Raw genomic sequence first — 17,130 nt, forward strand, 5'->3', positions numbered from 1 at the left:
CAATGCTGTTTTGTTGAGTCCGGCAAGTAGGTTACCTGGATTGTGATGTCTGGTGACCTGTACCATGCATTATCCCCATTAATTGGCACCGATGGTCCCTGATGGAGAAACAGAGGTATTTACTGCATACCTTTTGCATGTGGAGGCAGACCCTGGTTGGATTGCCTTGATGATGGTAGAGGGGAAACGATCTTAATTTTTTTTAATTAAGAAAGGATGCAAGTGTTCAGGCCCATGAGGTTTAGAAAAGGTCAGAACTTGGCGTTTCCTTTTTTAATACAAGACACAGACTAGAAACCCTGCCTCTGTAAGGATGAGGGGAACTGTTCTATGGCATGTAAATAGAGAATAGATTGATCTATTCTAGTAGAATTACTCACTGTGGGTGTAACCAGCCCTCGGTGTGTGGATTATGTCTGTTGCTGGTGGTTAAGACTAAAACAGTATCTGTGTAGTCAAGTCACTCAAGTCACTCGTTTATCCTCCTTCATATGGGACAGGTGATCCTTCAGACCAGTGCCAAAGGGAAGATCCCCTTGAAGGGCAATTCCAGCAGTTTGGTTTGTGTGTCTGCTGGAATTGCCCATATTATGCACACTGAGGACTGGTTATGCCCACAGGGAGTCATTCTACTAGAAGAGATCAATCCATGCTCAATTTACATGCCATAGAATATGTCTCCTCATCCTTACAGAGGCAGGATTTCTACTCAAGGTATCTTATATTCTTAAAGGAAATGTGATGTTCAATTTGAAGGCACCTACTTGCAGTGACATTTGCCACAGTCCTGGCATTTGTGTCAATGGTATCCCATGCAGCCTGCAGGTTGATCATGGTGACATACTTACCCTTTGCTGCTAGCTGCATGGCCAGTTATATATTGGTATATCCCCAGCTTGTGTTGCTATTAGGTGGCATACCCCTGATAGTTATTAATGCACCTGCTGCAGGTGGAGACTGTGTAATCCTTTTTCAGAAAGGTGTCAGTCCTCTTGTCTACACCATCTGATGTGGAGGACCTGGTGTAGCCAGGATGGAATTCTGGTTAGGCTGTTTAAAATAAATCATCTTTGTGGCCTGCTGGCACCATGTAGAATTGAACTATTCTAGGTAGACACGGCGCATAGGAGGCAGATTCCTCACACATTGCTCCAACAGGATATCTGACCGCCTCATACAAGGGGAATTCAAAAGCATTTTTTTTTTTTTTTTAAGATGCCAAGGAAAATGTCTTCATCTGTTTAGGTCTGGCTGTTGATATAGAGTGGATGAAATCCTTCTCAAAACAGCATCAGGATACATGTATGCAGGTGATTTCTCCATATAGCCCATTGGGTCTCCAGACCGCCTTTTTTATCCTTTGCATTAATGATGCTACAGGAATCGTCCTCATCAGTTTAGGTCTGGGTGTTGAGGTTGAGAGATGGAATCCTTCTCAGTAGTGTCAGCACTGATGAATACAGGACTAGGCCTTCTGTGTATTCTGGAGCAGGGATGACAATAAGACTCCTATTGCATAGTAGGTTCACCCATTCCAGGTTTTACTATGAGCTTAATTAACCATGGTGCATAGGTAACAAGCTTAGGTGCATCTTTTTAAAGTCATAGTAAAACCAGGAATGGATCAAACTGCTGCGCAATGGGAGTCTTATTTCCATCCCTGCTCTGGAGTGTCCTTGTCAGGGGCCAGGGTCAATGACATCATCATTAAGCAGACCAGCTGCAACTGCAGGATTGTACTGCTGATAGTCTGCAATCACGGTTGTTGCAGTACTAAGGACCGCCACAGGGCTACAGCCTGCCAAGCCTGTTAAAGATCTTCAATACCTTGAGTCACTGGAGGTGGCTGAGCAGCGCAAGCTGGGGTCTCTGCAGTGGCTGCAGCTGGTTTTGCAGGTGCATCTCTCTCCCCACTGCCACAGGAATGAGCAGACAGCTCCCTCAGGGAAGGCATGGCGGAGCGTTGCTGTTTCTTAGGACTGCTGGATCTTTCTGTTATTCTCAAGGAACATTAATATTTTGCATGAGGAAATTTGATAAGGAAATAAGTACTTTTACATGGGGATAAAATAATTGGTCACTAAATTAAAATACGTAAATAATATGTAGGTTGATGGTCCCAATTTCTAAATTGAAGAATGTCATCATCCTCCCCCCACCCCTTCCATCTCTCAAAACTTCCTAGAACCCCCATGTTGTTTATTTTCAGTATGTTGGCAAGTCTACTAGTATTGCTCATCAATAAGTGGACAACAAGAGTGATTTGAAGTGTTTTTTAAATATTTTTTATATAATTAAAAGCCCACATGAACACCAGTCTACCGGGCTGGTGCAGTGGACTAATGTGCCGGTGGTCCTTCTCAGGGCACCCCAGTCATAAGGCATGCCTTGAAATAAATTTGGTCAGTCCTTCTACACGGGAACAGAAAGACAAAATTACAGAACCAGCACACAGTTCCACAAGACTGGATTATAAAATGACAATACATGTATTCAATCATGGGGCTCCACAGTATGTAGTATGAATGTTTTTTGGAAGCTTTTCTGAAATTGTAAAGACATTTTCATGCATACATTCTTGCAGATGTAAGCTCATGGTGGGGGTAGGAAATAAAATTATAGGTGAGAGTAAGCCAGGAGATTAGTGAAATCACATTTCTGACTGTTTGACTGTATCCTCACAGTCCTATCCATGCTCCTAAACTAGGTAGAAGCAACTGGACATGCTACTGAAAATGCAATGTTGCCTCTCAGTTGAGCTATCTGGGGAGGGGGAGGGTAAAATTGCTGTTTGTGTTCTTTTCATATTATATGAGTCTATCTGTAAAGTTCTGTCGAGGTTGTACCCCGGGATCCAAACCCCTTGTCTCATTGCCAGTCTTGCTGTTCTCTCAAAGTGACTTTTAGACTCTGGGTGGCAGGCAGTTTCTGTGGAAAGTGTGGAATCTGTTCAGTGCATCATCATAACGCCGTGCGAGGCTGATCCACTGGCTCTGTGCTTGACAAAGGCCTCCTCCAGGAAGCTGGTGAGCTTCTCACAGTCATCCTGTTCAAACAACAACAATTTAAACAAAGCACTGTTATTGGACTGTGTTTCCAGATTATAAGTAGACTATGCTTGGTAACTTATATGGGAGAAATTCTTTCTTTTAGCAGCAGCCACCCAAAATATAAATAGATACAGTGGCTTGCGAAAGTATTGACCCCCCCCCCCTTGGCATTTTTCCTATTTTGTTGCCTTACAACCTGGAATTAAAATTGTTTTTTTGGGGGTTTGTATCATTTGATTTACACAACATGCCTACCACTTTGAAGATGCAAAATATTTTTTATTGTGAAAGAAACAAGAAATAAGACAAAAAAACAGAAATCTTGAGCGTGCATAAGTATTTCCCCCCCCCCCCAAGTCAATACTTTGTAGAGCTACCTTTTGCAGCAATTACAGCTGCAAGTCTCTTGGGGTATGTATCTATAAGCTTGGCACATCTAGCTACTGGGATTTTTGCCCATTCTTCAAGGCAAAACTGCTCCAGCTCCTTCAAGTTGGATGGGTTCCGCTGGTGTACAGCAATCTTTAAGTCATACCACAGATTCTCAGTTGGATTGAGGTCTGGGCTTTGACTAGGCCATTCCAAGACATTTAAATGTTTCCCCTTAAACCACTCGAGTGCTGCTTTAGCAGTATGCTTAGGGTCATTTTCCTGCTGGAAGGTGAACCTCCATCCCAGTCTCAAATCTCTGGAAGACTGAAACAGGTTTCCCTCAAGAATTTCCCTGTATTTAGTGCCATCCATCATTCCTTCAATTCTGACCAGTTTCCCAGTCCCTGCCGATGAAAAACATCCCCACAGCATGATGCTGCCACCACCATGCTTCACTGTGGGGATGGTGTTCTCGGGGTGATGAGAGGTGTTGGGTTTGTGCCAGACATAGCGTTTTCCTTGATGGCCAAAAAGCTCAATTTTAGTCTCATCTGACCAGAGTACCTTCTTCCATATGTTTGGGGAGTCTCCCACATGCCTTTTGGCGAACACCAAACGTGTTTGCTTATTTTTTTCTTTAAGCAATGGCTTTTTTCTGGCCACTCTTCCGTAAAGCCCAGCTCTGTGGAGTGTACGGCTTAAAGTGGTCCTATGGACAGATACTCCAATCTCCACTGTGGAGCTTTGCAGCTCCTTCAGGGTTATCTTTGGTCTCTTTGTTGCCTCTCTGATTAATGCCCTCCTTGCCTGGTCCGTGAGTTTTGGTGGGCAGCCCTCTCTTGCCAGGTTTGTTGTGGTGCCATATTCTTTCCATTTTTTAATAATGGCTTTAATGGTGCTCCATGGGATGTTCAAAGTTTCGGATATTTTTTTATAACCCAACCCTGATCTGTACTTCTCCACAACTTTGTCCCTGACCTGTTTGGAGAGCTCCTTGGTCTTCATGGTGCCGCTTGCTTGGTGGTGCCCCTTGCTTAGTGGTGTTGCAGACTCTGGGGCCTTTCAGAACAGGTGTATATATACTGAGATCATGTGACACTTAGATTGCACACAGGTGGACTTTATTTAACTAATTATGTGACTTTTGAAGGTAATTGGTTGCACCAGATCTTATTTAGAGGCTTAATAGCAAAGGGGGTGAATACATATGCACACACCACTTTTCCGTTATTTATTTTTTAGAATTTTTTGAAACAAGTTATTTTTTTCATTTCACTTCACCAATTTGGACTATTTTGTGTATGTCCATTACATGAAATCCAAATAAAAATACATTTTAATTCCAGGTTGTAAGGCAACTGTAACAGGGAGAGATCTGTGCTGACTCTGCTGGCGTGTTCACGGGCTGCAGGAAGAGGGCGGCAGTCGTCCAACAACCGCCTGTGAGTCATGGCAGTGACACGGGGAGGTGGGAAAGTGTGAGTGTGGACTTTCCCCCTCTCTGAATGGCCGAGAGGCGGGTCTTGGGTGATTGTCGGTCCTATAAAATAACGCTCTGTTGTTTCCTCAGGTCTGCCCACTTAGACGCGCTAAGGGTGCGGACACTTTGATTCGGGACCGGGAATCAGCGAGACAGAGAGAGAGAGCGGGGAACCCTTGGGCAGACCCCGGCGTATTGTAAAAGAGCAGGCTAGATAGCCGACAGAGTAGGACGGTGATCCGGGTCGTGCGGGTAGCGGCGACCGGGATAACGCTGCCGAGTGCAGCACCTTTTATTTGTAGTTTTATTACTGTTTTATTTTCCCTTGTTCTTTTCGCCTTCTGTTTTCATTATTATTTCTTTGAGCACCTGCGAGTGCATTTGCTGTTCGTGTACCAGCTGTGGTATTTCCGTGGTGCTGTCTATCATCGTTGATAGGCAGCCCACGGTCAACAGTGCCCTCTGCCGGAGAGAAAAAAAAAAAAAAATAACTTGTCTAAAATAAAACTGGGCACCTGTGTGGTGTTTCCCGAATACACCTGTCTGTCTCCTGGTCAGTGAATTACCCACACCCCTTCCACACGTGGTGTTAGAAGTGGGATTCACTGGCACTGCCCCAAGCAGTGCAGCTATAGAAGGAGCAGACGAGCCATGGATGCTACACAGTTTGCTGCGATGATGGACCTCCTGCGCCAGACGCTCACCGCAGCAGTGCAGGGGGCGGCAAGACCCGCAGCTCCAGACCCCCAGTTGCAACGCCCCACAAAAATGACGGCCGAGGATCGACCTGACGCCTATTTGGAGGTGTTTGAAGCTATGGCGACCTCGGCCGGGTGGGATCCAGCCCGGTGGGCTAGTTACCTGCTTCCTCAGCTCACGGGGGAGGCGCAAGCAGCAGCGAGAACGCTGTCCCCGGAACGGATGATGGATTACCCCACGCTGAAAACCGTCATCCTTAATCGCGTGGGGGCCACACCGGAGGGGTATCGGAAGAAATTCCGAGAGGAGCAGTTTGCGGTAGGGGAGCACCCACGAGCCATCGCCCACCGTCTGAAGGATTACGCACTGGGTTGGTTGAACCCGGAGCTGAACACCAAAGCCAGGGTGGTGGAGATGATCGTAGTGGAGCGCTTCCTGGAATGTCTAGCCCCGGAACCTCGGCTGTGGGTCCAGCGGCAGGCACCAGACACGCTGGACCGGGCGGTCGAACTTGCCGAGCAGTACCAGGCAGCAGAACCAACGCCTGCGAAACTGCCCGGGAGGAGTGCGGCTACTGGATCGCCCCCTCAACTGGCCCCAGAAAGGGCGAAGGGACTGGGGGGAAGGGGTAGTCTAGGATTTGGTCGGGGGGTGTCGGCGGGAGCTCCCGGCCCGGGTACTGGGGCAGGGTGGGGATACCCGCGGGCTGCTGCAAGGCCTGCCGTTTTCACGGCACCTTTTGAGTTATAGTTTGGGGTATTGTGTTTTATTTTGCACTTTTTGTACGGTTTTCTGTATCTGTCCTCTGTGCGTTACCATCGCTGGTAACGTCACATGACCGCCTTTATTTTACTTTCACTTTCTTTTTGTTGTTAATAAATCCTGCGCGCCTGTGCCGGCGTTTCAACACCACCTCTGTCTCTCTGTATGCTTGAACAGCGGCGACCCACACGCGTGACTCGAGGAAGACCCTGTCACAGCAACAAAATAGGAAAAATGCCAAGGGGGGTCAATACTTTCACAAGCCACTGTAGGTATGTACCTAACATGCTGCATATGAATAAGCAGAAGAAACAAAAAAAATCAGATTGTTGAGGCTGGTTCTAGTCTAAGAAGGAATGTTGTGGCACATACCTCACAGATGAATGCATAATGAACCAGTTCATTTGCTAGATCCTTTGAACTATCAGCTGAAAAACAAAATAGGTTTACATTTTTATTTTGATACCCTAAAAGCACAGAGTGTAGTCTTGTACGTTCACAAAGATTTTTTTTTTTATCAAATTCAGGAAAGCAGTTACCAATATAGACACCATTTGTCTGAGCAGTTACCTCATTCAGTTATTTTGTTTATTTGTTTTTTATTGTTAAATTCTTGAATGTAGTTACTCCACCTGCTATTATTTTAATTGTTAAAAACCTCAAAGAAAAGCCAATAGAAGAATCATAAAAAATACGTTTTTGTCTATAAACGCCAGATATTGCTGTGGATATATTGAAATTAAGACACTTTTTGGTCTTACAGTTGCTTGAGGTTCTGCTGAAAACACTATGGGGAAAACTCTTATTCTTATGCCCACTCTGAAAGCAGTTTCATTTAGAAGATACATGCTTTCTACCTCATCCATAACTTGAAAAAAAACACTCAATGTCGTCTTTATCAAAGTTTGTCACTGAATTTATTACGTTTGCTTTAGCATTTCTAAATATGATTTATACCACACTTACAGGGAAGAATGTCACAGCTGAGCTGTCTGTGTAGCTTATCTTCCATTTTCAGAAATAGGGTCAGCTGTGGAAAGAAATATACATTTTGTATTAACCAAAATATAATCTCACTGAGATTAATTATTATTAATTAATAGACATACACAAATATTCATTGCCCCTACCCATTTCTTTTTTTTTTTTTTAAGGAAGGCCCACTGTGTTCCTCCCTTTAACAAAAATACTGTAGTGGTTTCTGAGTTTTAATGAATGCTGGAGAATCCAATACTTACATGCATTTTGGTCCCTTCGTCATTGGACTCCAGGTTACAGTGCATCTGGACAACCTGCAAATGTTAAACAGAGAGCTGATTCACTGCAGTCAACTGAGAGTGAGAAACCTGGGCTGGAACCTGTATGAATCTGGTTTGGTGTAATCCTAGGATTAATTAGAATTATGGTGCCAATAGCCTTTGAAGTAGCTTATAGAAAGTACCTAATTACAAAACAAGCAACAACTGTGATCGTTTTTGCCTTTTCTTTTGCAGTGTAAGTAACTGCTTTTGTTTTTTTTATATAAGCATAACAGTGGCCTAAATAAAATAAAATTACAATACCAAATTAGAATAAAAAATAATAGCTGCGGTCTCTGCCTCCTGCTGTCTCTGCACCTTGCTCCGTCACATGAAAGGCGCTATATAAAATGTAAAGCCCGCAATTACCTTCCTGGTCTCCGTCTCCTGTGGCTCAGGGGTGGGGGTTGTCACAGTCTCCACATGCTCCTGGGACAGTGACAGGGCACGTGGTATGAGGTGGGGACGGGGAGAAGCAAAGTTCATTAGGGGGTAAATCCCATTCCTGTAAAACAACACCGTCATCAACTACCGCTGTAAGAAAATCATTCTCGCCCAATTGCTATTTACTTGGAATGGCCTAATAATCCCACAGCATTGCCAAATCCGGGGCACTGTGTTACAGGGATGGTAACCAAGTTTTAGTACGAATGTGATTAACCACAGTGTCTAACAAGCTCAGGTTTGTCTTAATTAACTCATAGTAAAACCAGGAATGGAATAAACTGCTATGCAATGGAAGTCATATTTCCATCCCTGTGTTTACGTAGCACGAAGTTATATAAACACTATCATAGTGTAAGGTAGGTCCAAACTCTGTCTTGGTCAGCAAACTAGATAATTCAAACCATGTTAACAAAAGTGTGTTTGACCTGTTATTTAAAAAACAATACTCAAAATATTGTGGCAGGGCAAAAGTCCTGCTGCTGTAAACAGTGTGTGTGTGTGTGTGAGAATGTAAGGTTGGCAAGGATGGGGTTAAATCTGTCCCTCCTAGCAATCGCAGATGTGGCCATTCCCCAATTAGGTAATTGGTGTTGACTGGGGAGTGGCCACATGTATAAAACGAATTCTTTGTCTGGTGGAGGAGTTTGGACTGTGATTTTTGTACTGTTTGGCAATTTAGTAGTGAAGGCTAATGCCCAGCCAACAGGTGTGTTGTTTCTTTTGTTGAAACCTTTTATTTTGGCCTTTGTGCCATGATTTTTGTTTGTTCCTGTTTGTTTTGGTTAAGGTGTGCTACAATGCTTTCAAACTGCAGCTTCTGTGCCTGGGTCTAATTCCTGCAGGTAACCAGCCTGGGCCGTGACGCTACCCTACCACAGTTGTATATTCCACATAACCATAACCTTCAAGCTCTTCTTTATTCCACTGATTGACTCCTACGCGACTTGACACTATTGTGGATACTGGAAACAAGCACCCAATGGTTTTACTGTCCTCTAGAACAAAGCTGCACAACCAAACTTATCACAGGCCGCATATCCAGAAAACTAGTTTAACCTCATGTTTACAGCGAGCCAAATACTACTAAAGAATAATTTGAGTTTAACCCACTCGAGGTGGAATTATTTTCCTGTAACTCACTGAAGAGGCTCATCTTATTTTTTATAATACATGGATACCCTTGTGATGCTAATATTAAAGAAGACGAGGATTAGCAGTAGTCAGTTTTTTTTAAACAGTGTTTCAGTGCTGTACAGACGTTCTATGTCATTATCTTTTAGTGCTTCAGCTTTATTTGGATGATTACTTTTACCTTGTTTTAATTTCCCGTTCCTCTTCAGTTTCTGTGAGATACGAATGTACCAGCTTTACATCTTTTTTTTTAAATGTATTCTCATTTTGTTGATCATTAATGAACATTTCTGTATTGTGAGTGTTGTCGAGTGGTTGAAAACAAGACATTTTGTGTTTCAATTGAAAGTGATGGTCTCTGAGTCTAATGGGTCAAAGTTCAAGTATATTTTCCTCTAGAGGAATTGATGTCACTACTGTGGTATTCTGCCTTTTTTCCCGAATGGCTCAGGATGCAAATCTAGCCTTCATCCATGTATTTTACATGAATGCAATTTCCCTTACAATTACTGTTCATTTAATTTCGTACTGCACAATACATGTCAAACATACAAAACAATTAAAAACAAAGCATTAATACCGTATTGTTACAATATATACATGCACTGCACAATAATACAAATTAAATATCTACTTGCTGAAGTGGTTTTTATTTTAACTGACGAGTTGTTCAGTTGTAGCAGGCAGAAAAAAGTGAAATGGAATTAATACACTTGGCTGCTCTAGAATATTTTGAAGTGCAGACTTACTTGACATCTTCCAAGAACTTGTCCAGTTCCAGAGGGGACACATGGGAATACCTGCAAGTTAGTGCAGTAAATCAGTAAACTATCAAGGCTGCCTTTCTATCATGTTTTGTGTTGTGGCTCCCAGATGAACAACCATGCCTAACCACAAACATGGTCTACATCCAATAGCTTATCAAACATATGAACCTGGGATCAAATTACAAAAGAAAATCAATTGGTACCTGGATATTTAATTATTGGCAAAACAAAAAAGAAACATGTAGGGAAACAGCAATCATTTTCTACATCTCCCCCGGCTCTCCCACATCTCTCAACAATCCTATTCCAGTTGATGTTATCCTTATTTGCATTAATATGGAGTTAAAGAGCAGTAGTATTTTCATCTGCCACGGTTTAGAGAATTAAAATAGACCCCATTTTGTGAGAGGGACCAGCCTGCATTAACACTGCCAGCCAGGGGCTGAACTGGGATTGACAATAAAAAGTTGCACACAGTTATATATTTTATTATTTGGTAGTTTTTAAATTGTCTTTAAAAAGGACAGCAGAATCACAATTTAATTTGAATCCTAGGGTTAGTTCCCCTCCTGTACATCACCTTTGTGGTTTCAGTCATGGGGAACTCTGATAGGGAAAACCCCTAAATTCAGTTTAGAACTGAACAGATCCCAGCACAGGCCCATTTGAATGTAACCGTTATCAATGGTCCCCCTGGCCCCATGCCCTAAAATACTCTGGTACACACACCCCAGCCTACTCACTTCAGCTGCACCCCTGGACGGTTTTTATGACGAATCTCTGCCATCACAGCATTAGGATCAAATGTTTTCGTTTTTTCTTCCACACAGTTCTCAGGCAACATATCTAGAAGGGAAACCAAAGCAAGTATAGATTCACTTTTTTTTTTTAATTATTTTTTTAAGTGCGCAATCAACATTGAGTTGCGAGGACCTGATTGCTTAAATTCACAGCTAGTTATTTAAACAGTTTACCTAAATGTCAGGCAGCTCTAAATTCCAAATTGAGAACATTTGTTGTAAAAACTTTACAGTAACATATGAACAGAAACAGACATGCTTTCATGGGTGAAAGTGTTCTGTCTGTATACGGAATTCCGTCAAAATGGCCTCTCCCAGGTCCATTCATGTGATTTGTGTAGAAATGCCAAAAAAATGGGGGGGTTTGGTGTCCGACTCAGTGTGTGCATAGTGCCGACACCAAGCGAATCCTCCTACGTTCCAAGCTCCATCACTGACAATTTTTAGATTAGCGAGCTCCATCTATCAAGATGTGGCCGGTATGACACAGGAGCGCTGCTATTAAGACATCCCAGCCAAACACACTTCCAATAAGCAGTAAAATGTCTTATACCGTTATTAATGCTAGTGCCATTTCAACACGAATGTTTGAACAAACACGATTTTTGATGAGGACAGCAACAAGTAGTTCGTGTTTCTAAAAAAAAAAAAATAAATATGCTCCATGATCCAGAAATGTTGATACCACGATGAAGAAAATTCTCCACCAGACAATGAAACACCGCAAGACACATTGTAAACATATCTGTTTGCTAGACCAAAACATAGTCTGGCTGGCCTAGTTCTGCCTGAACTGTCAAGTAGCGATCTATCAGTTTTGAACTGGAGAGAGTGATGGAGTGAGAGTGTGAGAAATGTACTACATTTCTACAATGGGGTTTATAATGTAATTTGGAAGTATATGTGTGTGTCTCCAAGTCTTGTTGGCGAGGGGCTCAAAATGTGTTGAAGACAGCCCCCAGGAATAGACTGGTAAGTGACAGACTGAATACTCTCCTTGTCATAAGAGTTGAGGGACCTCACTGGATGAAGTTTGATTATGGGAAGGCCGTGGCAAAGTTCAGAAATGAAAAGGAAAGAAGGATCTTCTGCACAAGAGCTGCAAAAAAATGACATATGGAATGCAGGGACCCTACATGTTTCCACAGGTTTTTTTTTTGTAATTCCTTCTATCCATCCATCCATTATCATTAACTGCTTAATCCTTTACAGGGTTGCGGTGAGCCGGAGCCTAACCCGGTAGACACAAGATGCAAGGCAGGACTACACATCACAGGGCACCACATGCAAACAGAGGGCAATTTAGAATGACCAATCAACCTGAACTGGAGTACCCAGAGAAAACCCAACGCAGACACAGGGAGAACATGCAATTTCCACACAGACAGACCCCTAGTCTGGGATCGAACCCAGGACCCTGGCGCTGTGAGGGTCCTGGATTTGATTCAGCGCTAACCACCACGCCACTGTGCCGTCCAACAAGGTAATTCCAAAAGACATAATTCTTACTAACTGAATACTAAATGAAAATATTGTTTTTACCTTTTTTTATTTTTTTGTTCTTCAGAAACACAAGATCAGTAAACTATGTTGGCATGTATAAAAATACTGTTGTGTTGAATTCTAAATCATAAAACATATATACTGCCTCACTAAAGAAAGTAAGTAAGTCCTAGAGCAAACACTGCTTTTCAAAAACTATGTTAACTTGTCTCATGTGAGTTTTGTCAGGCTGGTCCATCTGGTAAAATGACAAGTTGTAAGTGAAGTGTTTTCTCAATCTCTTTTTCTACAGTCAAGTTCAAACTTGCTTCTGAAAGTAACCCAAGATGGCTGAGAGTGCATCTGAGAGCATGCACAACCCCAGAGATTTGGGGGGCCTAGGCAGCCCCCAGACCCCCAGCCAAAAGATTGGTTTTGTCCCAGGAGTTTCAGTCAAAATTATCATTAGCCACTTTCACCCATGTGCTTTTGTTTATAGCCCACAATTTTGACACTTTCATGAATGGATGATCATACAGGTGCCTCCACTATATTCCCTTAACCAGGGATCCACATCCACAGAGGATAATAAAGGAGACAATTAAGAAGGCTGATTACTTTGAGAGATGGATGGGTCATTACTTAACTAACCTTCTGACTGAACGTAGTTATTGCTTTATGATGAAAGATGAAGACAGGCGCACATTTTTTAAATACCTTATAAAACAAAGTCGGCTTTGAAATGCTGAAATTGTTGACCAGGATATTAATTTAAGGTCACAGATACCACATGTTCCATTTACATGGAACCATCTTCATATTACTTGACCCAAATACAAATTAAATTACCTGAATATTTTCAAGGAAAACATGCTGGGTCTGGTTAAAATACAGTATGTCATTGCTTTAGATAATTTATTATAGTTCCCTATAGTCTGTGATATACATCTGATTGCTATGTTGAATTCTAACTATATTATATAAATATACAAAATGTTGTTCTTCTGTCATGTGAAAAATAGTTACTGGTAAGAAACATACTTTTTGTTTTAATTGGGTATGGAATTACCCTAGTTGTTCTGGCTAAAATTTAACAGGCACTCGCAGAACTGACCACATCATCTGTCCTGGAAAAACTGCCTTGGCTAGCTGCACGGATTGACTACAAGGACCTTCTTTTTGAGATACAAAGCCCTTCACAAAATGCTTCTCATTTTTCCACCCAAACTGCTTCTTGGAGGTTGTCTGAAGCTGGTCACTTAATGTCACCAGTGGGCAGACAGGGCGCGGTGCCTGAGCTGTGGAACTCAAAGAATGCAGACTCACTTCTTAACTGTTTAAGACTAAGCTGAAAATGTTTTCCTCTCCTTTTGACAAATGTTTGTGGGGCCCCTGGAAACGACTTCAAAATTATAATTAAACTTTGTGCAGCACTTTGGGGTCCCAGAGCCTGAAAGACGCTTTATAAATCTAAGTTGTTATTGTGGTTATTGATCTATGCTGAGTCTGACTGCTGTCAGAAAACTGAAAGGCCACTCTGACATTGGGGTGAATTGACTCACACTGGTTGTTGATGAAGCAGTGTGCAGCCAGAAGCTTCAGGGAGTGCACCTCAAACAGGACTCGGTGGAAGAGCAGGTCGTGGGCGCTGGGGCGCTTCTTGGCTTCATGACGCACACATGCCTGGACAAACTCCTTTAGAGACGAGAAACATTAAAGACAGCTCTTCACAAACACAGCATCCAACTGCTAGCTTAGGAATACAAGACTGGCATAAAAAGTGGTTCCTATGCTGAAGCGCATGCCTATCACATGATTTAATGAACTATGCAATGCAAAATGTAAACACTAAAAATAGAGCAAATGTGGCAAAGCTTAAAGAAGATACAGCTGGGGCAAACTTGCCCCCCCCGTGTTTAGTGCAGTAGGATCTAGTAACAACATGAATAAAAAAAGTGATCAAGCATTATGTGTTGTATGCAATGTGGCCCCTTTAGTAGACATTATACATTCGTATGTCTAGACCCTTCAGACAGCTAGGCCATGCTGTCTTCTCAAATTTTCTGTTTAACTTATATATTCATAATTTCAGACACAATTTCACCACATATGTCAATTCAATAAAAAAAAAAAGATATATATAATTTTGTCTCTTAAACAAAAGTTTTTTCTAATATGTCCACAGCTATTATCATTTTATTTTGTAGGTCGTTTTCCAACATCCTTTATTCTAACTTGACTGAAGTGACTACCGTTACTCCTCTCAATGTATTCCACTATAGTGTTACGAACACCCCTCGTTAAAAAACATGACATGCTGGAAAGTTTATTTTCCTCTGCTGCATGTATTCCTGGTTTCTGTAACGAAGCTCACTGACCCTCATTAATGGATCCTCCAGAGACTGCCCCGTGTGAGCTACAGCTTCTTTTGAGACGATAGCATCCCCATTGGCCTGGATCTCCAGCACAGCCATCTAATAGAGAGGAGAGGAGAGGAGAGGAAGAGGGAGGGAGATGAAGGAATAGCTCCTATACTGCCCACGTAACCTGGGCTCTGCGCTGGTGTGAGTTAAAGGCAATGCTCTTGCACTAATTCACTTTCTAATAAACTATCTTGGCACTGCAGCACAACCTATGAATGAGTCAGACTGGTCTCGTACCTCCAGTGCACAGATTCCAAACGAGAAGATATCTATCGCGGTTTTGTCTTCAAAAGCTGGGAAAGCAAGCAAAGAGGATAAATGATTAAAGACTTCCTCTCATCATTAAACAACAGTGGCTGCAACAGTGGCAGTGACTCGCCCCATTGGGCCACATTAATACTTGATGCAGCACATGACTTGATGCAATACATGGCAAATCGTTATTTTTAGACCCTTGTGTGACCTTCACAGTATAATGAGTGCATTCTCAGGTTGAAGCACGAAAATGTAATGTTCTTTCTGACCACATAAATTACCTCATGACTACCATGTCTGCTCTGTGGCGGTGTTTCACTACCTATGTGACAGTAACAACTGAACCTTCTTTAGTGCTTTCATTGAAACACTGACCTTCAGCATGCCCTGATGATGCCAGTTAAGCAGTAAAAACTGCTGACGAGAGCTGGGATTTTTATTAAACCTAAAAAAGGGGATCAATGACCTTCTGACTGGGATATGTGCTTATGCTGAGGCTCCGTTTAAGCAGCTCTCCAATATCAGTTTAAAAATAAAAAAATAATAAACGGTCAACTGCTTCTGAAGCAGAAGTTGGTAGTATGAAAGTCAGAAATCAGGGGAAAGCCAATTTATGAGAGACGGGAACGCTCTCCTTTGAAGAAAAAAATCAGGGAATTGCCAGTCTTCTCCGAGGAGCAACTGAGCAAGGCATTTTGATGAAGCAAGTAGTGCATGAGGTTCTGGAAGATACGTTCATGCCACAGATAAGCTCTTTGCAAATCACACTACAAGCCACAAACGATACTATTAAAACGTTTGACAATTTACTGTCCATGTTGAGGTCAAATAAAAATTACGCCACACTCTGCAAGCAACTAATTGAGGAACTACAGTACAAGGAGCCTAACGAATAACCTGCAGCTGGTGGGTCTGCCTGAATCCGAGGAAGATTAGGATCCAATTGGACTTTTGAAGGCGACGCTACCTACATGGATCCCCTCCTTGGCAAATCATCAGATTGAAATTGAAAGGGTACACAGATTGTACAGTACTAGAGATGCGGATAGAAGATGACAGCTAATACTACAGCAGTGTGCTGACTACAGCAACGCGACTGCCAGAAGAGACTACAGCAACGCGACTGCCCTGAAGAGACTACAGCAACGCGACTGCCCTGAAGAGACTACAGCAATGCGACTGCCCTGAAGAGACTATAGCAATGCAACTGCCCAGAAGAGACGGGAATTGGTGGCAGGGGGGACTGAGGCCTTTCCTTATATATCCAGCTACTCTGAAAAAATCATCTGTGATGGTCAACCCTTTCACTTCAAGTCTCCTAAAGCAGCTGAGGATTTCTTAGCGTCTCAGGCAATGCTCGGAAGCAGACTTTGTTCGCCAACCTTACTTCCATTACTCCATCTTTACTGAAGATTGCTGAATCTCGAGGGGACTCTTCGAAACATCCCACTGACCTTCAAGAAGAGATGGACTGAACTGTTGCGGTGAGCCAGTGACCTGAACACTGTCATTCTGAGTGATGGACAATTATACTTGAAAAACCCCCTAGACCTGCTGAAGATTTACGGATAAGTTTGGTTATATTATTATTATTATTATAATTATTATTATTATTATTACTGTTAGTGCTGCACTACCTTTCTCTGGTTATGGTATTATATTATAATTTTGTAATGTTTTTGTTTTTACCCGATTGTACAGACAGAAGCCCATTTGAATTTAAGTTAAATAACCTGGGTGGAACTTGCGGCGTAAATGTTTGTTTTTAAACTCAAGGGTTGACTGGCTGCAGTGCACACGGGAGCTCGGCTTGGGCAGACGTTGCGGTTGTAAGATCACGGTCCCAAGGTGTTGGGATTGTTTAAGAACAGGGAGGCTGGTTTGTGATATGCCTCCTGCGGTTCTTGTTTTGTGTTTATAGTTGTTTTAGAGCTCGTACCACATTTGATGTTACATCTTGCCTTTTGCAAAACCTTCACGTGGAAGGGGTCTCCTGCAGTTCTGCCGTTACCATTAAAATGGATATTAAGGTCTTGTCTTACGGGGTTTTAACTCACCTATTAAACGTATAAAATGCCTCGACTTTCTGCATCGTAAACGTGCAAATATAGCTTTATTACAAGAAGCACATCTTAAATCGTGTGACATACATAAATTCTATAAA

General features: G+C 42.4%; 1 protein-coding gene and 1 long non-coding RNA gene across 3 annotated transcripts in view; one reads left to right on the forward strand and one right to left on the reverse strand.

Annotated features, from left to right (window-relative positions):
- Positions 1-2,262: 2,262 nt before the first annotated feature.
- The window catches only part of LOC121314407 (nuclear receptor-binding protein 2-like), a 72,664-nt gene continuing 57,796 nt past the window's right edge, over positions 2,263-17,130 (reverse strand). For both annotated transcript variants that reach the window (XM_041247644.1, XM_041247643.1), the window contains exons 10-19: positions 14,949-15,004; positions 14,667-14,762; positions 13,851-13,983; positions 10,750-10,852; positions 9,989-10,039; positions 8,031-8,166; positions 7,602-7,655; positions 7,330-7,393; positions 6,736-6,791; positions 2,263-3,046 (exon numbers count right to left, since the gene is read on the reverse strand). In XM_041247644.1, coding sequence (XP_041103578.1) covers positions 2,951-3,046; positions 6,736-6,791; positions 7,330-7,393; positions 7,602-7,655; positions 8,031-8,166; positions 9,989-10,039; positions 10,750-10,852; positions 13,851-13,983; positions 14,667-14,762; positions 14,949-15,004 — 845 coding nt within the window. In that variant the 3' untranslated portion in view covers positions 2,263-2,950. The remainder of the gene's footprint in view (positions 3,047-6,735; positions 6,792-7,329; positions 7,394-7,601; positions 7,656-8,030; positions 8,167-9,988; positions 10,040-10,749; positions 10,853-13,850; positions 13,984-14,666; positions 14,763-14,948; positions 15,005-17,130) is intronic.
- Positions 12,248-12,900, forward strand: LOC121314410. Its single transcript, XR_005950101.1, has 2 exons — positions 12,248-12,289; positions 12,602-12,900. It is a non-coding gene; the product is annotated as an uncharacterized LOC121314410 (long non-coding RNA).

This window comes from Polyodon spathula, chromosome 4, assembly GCF_017654505.1.
Source record: "Polyodon spathula isolate WHYD16114869_AA chromosome 4, ASM1765450v1, whole genome shotgun sequence".
NCBI classification, from domain to species: domain Eukaryota; kingdom Metazoa; phylum Chordata; class Actinopteri; order Acipenseriformes; family Polyodontidae; genus Polyodon; species Polyodon spathula.